The sequence below is a fragment of the Haliotis rubra genome, unplaced genomic scaffold, assembly GCF_003918875.1.
Source record: "Haliotis rubra isolate DU_JTF1 unplaced genomic scaffold, ASM391887v1 Scf848, whole genome shotgun sequence".
Lineage (NCBI taxonomy): Eukaryota > Metazoa > Mollusca > Gastropoda > Lepetellida > Haliotidae > Haliotis > Haliotis rubra.
In genome coordinates, this window is record NW_025767577.1 from 205,461 (window position 1) to 213,387 (window position 7,927).

The 7,927-nt window shown below is 41.2% G+C and overlaps 1 protein-coding gene across 1 annotated transcript in view; it reads right to left on the minus strand.

Annotated features, from left to right (window-relative positions):
* The window catches only part of LOC124262626, a 29,685-nt gene extending 22,328 nt beyond the window's left edge, over window positions 1-7,357 (minus strand). The window contains 9 exon segments of the mRNA XM_046697131.1: window positions 33-155; window positions 373-499; window positions 1,410-1,516; window positions 2,238-2,318; window positions 3,832-3,993; window positions 4,217-4,268; window positions 6,091-6,142; window positions 6,726-6,771; window positions 7,211-7,357. Of these exon segments, the coding sequence (XP_046553087.1) occupies window positions 33-155; window positions 373-499; window positions 1,410-1,516; window positions 2,238-2,318; window positions 3,832-3,993; window positions 4,217-4,268; window positions 6,091-6,142; window positions 6,726-6,771; window positions 7,211-7,237 (777 nt within the window). The 5' untranslated portion in view covers window positions 7,238-7,357.
* Between the last annotated feature and the right edge of the window lie 570 nt (window positions 7,358-7,927).

Below are 7,927 nucleotides of genomic sequence, written 5' to 3' on the forward strand. Positions count from 1 at the left end.
ACAAAAATAATTATACAATAACACATTCTGACCTTAAAATCTGGATCTGAGAAATATATAACATCTCGGTCCTTCTCCAGACAGTTACCATGGCGACACACAGCATCTGGAGTGGGTGGACGTTTACATGTCTGCAGGAGTTCCTTGAGTAAAGCCTGAAATACGAGACGACAGTAGTTCAAACATCCCAATTTCAGAGTTACTCATTGCTCATTTGCAAGACATGTAATTCCCATGGAATACAAAACCAACATTAGAAACAGCTTTAAAATCTGAATCAGTAAAACATGTATCTGTCAAGGAGCGTATTTATGTGAGAGAAAATCGCGATATCACAGCTTAGACAATCCCTGTAATGCTATGTTGACTTACCTCGAGTTTCTCCTTTCTAGATTCTGGGATGACCTTCTCTGTGCCTGGCCAACAAACCACATCACACCGCACTCCGTTCTTCACTGCCGATAATCCACTGTTGACACTGACGGTTGCCTCGGTGTACCTGTAGCAACAGTTACCGATTAGACATATATTAGAAAGACTGTAGAAAGGCCAAATTAATACACTTAATAATTTAACCCCAAAATATCCCTCTAAGATAGGACCAAGATTCCATTCTTTCCTATTGTTCGAGAGATGGTGAGGGTGATGGGTATAATGTCACTTTAAGGTGAGGTGAAATTGGGTTTTACATCGTGCTGGAGAATATTTCGCTCATATCACGACGTGCATGCGTGTATATGTGTATGTGTGGCTGCTTGTACTAGCCCAGACTTAAGCTGGTTTAATAGTGCTAGCCCACTGAGATACCATGCCGCAGTGAAGCATGAATACCCCACTTAGACACATTATACTGACTCCGAGCCGACCAGTCCTTGTTGTACCCATTAATGCCGAACGCCAGACAGGGACCAACAAGTACCATATTTTCACCTTTTTTGGTATGGCGCGGTCGGGGATCGAACCCAGCGACCTTCCGCTCTCCGGGCTGACGCTCTAACCACTACACCACGGAGGCAGTAATGTCACTTTGAACGGTATCTGAGTTATATCATACATGTAGTACGTCAGGATGATGTGGAAGCAGGGAATCTTGTCTTAGTTGTTTACTGTATTGGAGAAACTCAAGAGCACAAGTTGGAAACAAGACTGTGAACTGGGATGTGAAAACAGGATCTTAGGTTCCTGGCACGCAAAGGGAGACAACTGTCCACAGAAAACTTTATCACCTGAGACGGCCACCTGTTCTTTTAAGACAAGGACTAAAACAACCCTGACATGATTGGCACTTAAAACACAAACAGAATTATAGCTTATTGTCAAACTTCACTAGAAATAATGAAAATATATGTAAATACCAAACCTAACTGAAAACCTTTTTAGTACACAGTGTAAAAGTAAAACCGACTCACCTGTTTAATGTGACGTAAGCTTTGCCAAGACCATAGTAGCTAGCAGGGAATTTCACTTTGGAAGAGTTACTGATTTCTTCAAATCTATGAATGGCTTCCATGATGTGCTGTTCAATAGAAGGCAAAGGTGAGTTTTCATTGGCTAATGGTGACTTTCAGTTCGTCCATTTCTTGTGTTCAGACAGAAGGGTTATGTTTGTTTGATGAACAGTGCACTCAGCAATATTCCACCTGTATGACAGCAGTCTTAAAGTAAACAAATCTGGACCAGACAATCCAGTGACTGACATTATGAGCATCGATCTGCGCAATTGGGACACGATGACATGTGTCAACCAAGTCAACGAGTCTGACCACTCAATTCCGTTAGTCGCCACTTAAGACAGACATGGGTTCCTGAAGACCAATTCTAACCTGGATCTTCACAAGTACCCACTCAACTTAATTATAACTATTTTGAGTTAACCAGTCCCTGTTTTGGCCCCTCTATACCAGCACCAGTCAGGGCAACAACAAGGGGGTTCACATATGATAATCATTACTATTATGGTAATAATCAATGGTTGGGTAATCAGGGGTGGAAATAACTTTCAAATTGATAGTGTAACCCGGTACAGTGGCACATGTAAAGTCACTTGCCCTGATAATTTTCCCACTATACAGACCGTTTTTTGCTGCTTTTTAAAATAAACAACATAATTAACATTGGAAAGTTAACTGGACACCGGTACAGTGTGATATACAAATTTGCTTGCTTGATAGAAAAAAACACTGGACTCAGACGTCGGGCAATGGGTTATTTCCAGCCCTGGGTAATGATGGACTCACCGTGTAGTTGCCAGTTGCCACAGCACTGATGCCCAACGCATACTTCAGGACAAGCACTTTACATTCTGTTACATCTTTTTGCTGAAAGGAATAGAATTACATCATAATAAGTGTATACTAGGGCTGCAACGAATACACTATGTGGTGAATATGATACGTATCATGATTATTGGGTAACGAATACGAATAATTATTCACGAATACAATATTGTAGTTAAGTGATTGATGCACAATATGGAACGCCCATGTTGACAGTTGTGATTTGTCACAGCAATAACCAGTGATCTCATGACACTCAAATTTGGTATGTAATAGTTCTAGTCGACAGTACCATGTGCGGCCTTGGCAAACTAACATGACTTGCGCTACTGCACAAGGGTTCAAGTAAAACATGTTCCCTTAAAAAATGCGGAAATATTCGTTAATATTCGGTTCTGATGACCACGAATAACGAATTGAATTCATGAAGGGCTTCGGTTCGATTCACTGAATATGCGAGTGAATCGTTACAGCCTTAGTGTATACATTATAACTAGTTCACTGGTCTCGAGGGGGACATGGGCTGATGTACCCTCGATGTTTGTTTATGTTCCCTGATAAACAAACATCGAGGGTACATCAACCCAAGGGCCCCGAGGGACCAGTGAACAACATATTTATCTTACCGAACACCTCAATGGTAATTTTGAACTGTTTGAAGCACGGGTATTGGATCATAGAATGGAGTACCCGACGACAAGGCAACAAGAAAAACAAACTTAGAGTTATCACCCTTCCATCGATTTGCATTCGCAAAACATCGGTAATTTCCGTACATCATATGTGATTCAATGTTATTCGAGAGAAAGAATTAGTGCTATGAAGTACCAAATGAATTTGGCATTCTCAACGTTACTCGCTTGTAAGCAGGGTACATTGAAAATAATAGAAGAGCGCTCAGCCAATCAGAAAACAACATTTATGTGTGAGGCAAGATAAGATGTACATAGTCCTCACAGTAACTGGTACTAGTTACTTGGTCTTAGTTGTCTCTCACTCACAAATCTTCAGTTCACGCTGAATTGATATTCAAAGATTATTTTGATTACAGCATGACAACACTACCAACGGGGCTCAACTCAAAAAGTACTAGAATGGGGCTCAACTCAAAAAGTACTGAGTGGGGCTCAACTCAAAAAGTACTAGAATGGGGCTCAACTCAAAAAGTACTAGAATTTGTACTTTACTAAGAAAGTGTAATCCCAAGTATAACATATGTTACATTTGACCACTTTCTAAATGGCATTGTGTATTTCATAGCTTTCAGCCGTGGGAGCCGTGCCAATTAACACTCATCAGAGGGGTACACAAAGTCCGCAGTCTAGACTACCAGTTGTCCGATTTCCATTTTTGTGGAAGCCGCGGTGGCTGAATAGGTTAGGAGGCTGACTTTGTGTGCTGGGGATTAGGTGCCTGACTCTGAGGGTGTGGGTTCGAATCCCGGATGGGGCTCAACTCAAAAAGTACTAGAATTTGTACTTTACTAAGAAAGTGTTATCCCAAATATAACATATGTAACACTACCAATGTGAAGAAAGGTGAAATGCCTCAGTACCAGGAAGTTAGAAGAGGAATAGTTCTCTACAGCCTTCTCGAAGGCAGCTCGAGCAACTTCAGCCAGGCCTTTCTCTAGAGCATCCGAGCCTTCTCGCAGTGTCTGGTTGAAAGGGGCAAGGAGCTTCTTCCTACAGTCTTGTTTCCGTCTCAGCTTGGTGCTCTGCGGAGGCAAAAACACAGGGATTGAAGTGTTTGTTGGTTGCAACATGCTGTACCCAGTGAGCCAACCACTGGTTCTGTCAGAGCAAGTTTAAGTTTATTGTAAAATATATTCACAAAAGGCAATTAAAAATCCTTGTGCATGAAACAGAATTACGTGTGATCAAGACGTCAATCGTTCATTGGACCAATGTGTTTCAGTGTGGTCTGACTGACCTACATACCTTCACAGGCGGGTAGTTGTCATCACTGTCACTTAATAAGACCCGGCACTCCCTGAAAACAGCAAATAAGATGCATTTAGCATACAAAAACTCTTGTAAACATTGTCCATACTGATGCCACGTTGTCATGTCCAAAAGATGTCACGTTGTCATGTCCACACTGATGCCATGTCTACGCTGAGGTCATGTTGCCATGTCCACACTGATGTCATGTCTACACTGAGGTCATGTTGCCATGTCCACACTTATGCCATGTCCACATTGATGTCATGTTGATCACACTGATGTCATGTTGTCATAACCAACTTATGCCACGTTGTCATGTCCACACTGATGTCATTTCCATACAGATGTCATGCTGTCATGTCCAAACAGATGTCATGTTGCCATGTCCACACTTATGTCATGTTGTAATGGTCCACACTGATGTCATGTTGTCATGTCAAACTTATGCCATGTCCACACTGATGTCATGTTGTCATGTCCACACTGATGTCATGTTGCCATGTCCACACTGATGTCATGTCTACGCTGAGGTCATGTTGCCATGTCCACGCTTATGTCATGTCCACACTGATGTCATGTTGTCATATCCAACTTATGCCACGTTGTCATGTCCACACTGATGTCATTTCCATACAGATGTCATGCTGCCATGTCCACACTTATGTCATGTTGTAATATCCACACTGATGTCATGTTGTCATGTCCAACTTATGCCATGTTGTCATGTCCACACTGATGTCATGTTGTCATGTCCACACTGATGCCATGTTGTCATGTCCACACTGATGTCATGTCCAACTTATGCCATGTTGTCATGTCCACACTGATGTCATGGTGTCATGTCCACACTGATGTCATGTTGTCATGTCCACACTGATGTCATGTTGTAAAGTCTAACTTATGCCATGTTGTCATGTCCACACTGATGTCATGTTGTCATGTCCACACTGATGTCATGTTGTCATGTCCACACTGATGTCATGGTGTCATGTCCAACTAATGCCATGTTGTCATGTCCACACTGATGTCATAGTGTCATGTCCAACTTATGCCATGTTGTCATGTCCACACTGATGTCATGTCCACACTGATGTCATGGTGTCATGTCCAACTTATGCCATGTTGTCATGTCCACACTGATGTCATGTTGTCATCTCCACACTGATGTCATGGTGTCATGTCCATACTGATGCCATGTTGTCATGTCCACACTGATGTCATAGTGTCATTCCACACCACAGGGCGTGTCACGCTTAGAAACAGCGTTAGAAAGACATGTAGGTATATAGACCCTACCCTAGTACTATATAAAAGGAAAGGGATGTAATGACGGAACCACCCCCTCCTCAATCTAAGTTAGATTTCACCATGTAAACTATTTCTAAGGCCCTGTCGAGGCCTACAGATCAATGCCATGTTGTCATGTCCAAACTGATGTCATGTTGCTTTGTCATGTTGTCATGTGTACATTGATGTCATGTCCACACTGATGTCATGTTGTCATGTCTACACTGATGTCATGTCATGTCCACACTGATGTCATGTACAAACTGATGTCATGTCTACACTGATGCCATGTTGTCATGTACAAACTGATGTCATGTTGTCATGTACAAACTGATGTCATGTCATGTCCACACTGATGTCATGTACAAACTGATGTCATGTTGTCATGTCTACACTGATGTCATGTTGTCATGTCCACACTGATGTCATATTGTGATGTACAAACTGATGTCATGTCATGTCCACACTGATGTCATGATGTCATGTACAAACTGACGTCATGTGGTCATAGCCATCCTGCTGTGGTACCAACAAAGTCATCAATTAAGATTGTGTCTTGACTTACTGCAGTAAGTACTTACATCCTCCTCTCCGTCACTGTCGTTGGAATCACTGACAAGATCTGGCAGAGACCTACAATTAGGAAATCAAATGTTACAGGGAATACTCCTGTTGAGAAATATTCAAATTCAATTAACAACAAACTCAATCATGTGACCCTGCTAAACATCAACACTGAATTTTATCAAATTAACAGCTAGTCATTCATTCAGAATAAAAACTAACTGACCTGGGAGGAAATTTAACAAGAAACAAAAAGTCATTTTTTTCCAAATTTGAACATTTTACATTCTCACTTCATATCTGAGGTATTTTACACTAGGTTATCAGCATGCATTCAGCACAATAATATAAACTTTAATCCTCTTCGCAAAAACTGGTTCTGTTTTCAGTGACATTCAAGTTACCCCAAGAAAGCAATTTTTATATCATTTACGCAATTTAGGTAAATTTATAATTATGATAATTCCAATTTGGCGGATTTGGGGGCCGGATACGCTTGCCACTCAGGGCAGAATTTTGTCCTCCATGGATGTTTGGATAAATCCCTACTTACCTACATACCACTGACAATGTGAAGATCGGTAACATCTTACCCATTATAACATGTATAATCTACTATATCACTAGATATATTTATATATAAAATACACACCTTTGTGCCCATATGTTTTTGTCAAGATGACTAAGCCGTTGCTTTTCTGTAAAATATAAAGATATCTAATTAGGGAGCGAGTGAGTTTAATTTTATGCCGCACTCAGCAATATTCCAGCTATATGGCAGCGGTCTGTAAATAATCTAGTGATCAACAGCATGAACATCGATCTGCGCAATTGGGAACCGATGACATGTGTCAACCAAGTCAGGGAGCCTGACCACCCGATCCCGTTAATCGCCTCTTACGACAAGCATGGGTTACTGAAGATCAATACTCTAACCTGGACCTAAAGAAACATGAAAAACAACTGTAAAAGTGACCAAGTTATAGTGTGTGTACCAAATCAAACAAACAAGCGACATAATTTTTCTCAATGAAGTACAGGATTAAAGCATCCCTCCACATTATTTCGGCCCCATGACAGTGTGAAGGTGTTGCAGGCTCTGTCAAATTAATCTCAGCTATCTGTTTCTTCACCCACCTGTCTTGAAGCGCTCTCTCTGTTCATCAATCTGTCTCAGGTTCAGTTTATCCTCAGTACGTTGACATGCTTGTCTACCAATGTGATTTATTTCTCTAGCCTTGTCCAACATTCCCAGTTCAAAGTAAGCTTCAGCATATCTGTAGTAACCCTGAAATGAAGTTTATGTATTGAATTTTGAATTTAGTAACACCTTAATATCAAGAGAGAGACTCTTGCCAATCAGTGGAACTTTGAACCCAGGCCATGTAATACAAAACAAGTTCAAAGTAGGACTGCACGGTCGCACCGGTACACGGAAATATAAAAATGATACGTATTGCAATGTTTTTCCTCAGAACCGGTACATTGGGTAATAAAAATACATGAAGTTTTGAGATTATGTATATGGATTAAGTTAAAATCTACACAGACTTTCATCAACACTGAAGTTTTCCATTGTAATGGACAAAACAGCATGATACGATGCCATGTGTCAACCAAGTCAGCAGGCCTGACCACCACATGCCATCAGTCGCCTTGTATAACAGCATGATACGATGCCATGTGTCAACCAAGTCAGCAAGCCTGACCACCACATGCCATCAGTCGCCTTGTATAACAGCATGATACGATGCCATGTGTCAACCAAGTCAGCAAACCTGACCACCACATGCCATCAGTCGCCTTGTATAACAGCATGATACGATGCCATGTGTCAATCAAGTCAGCAAGCCT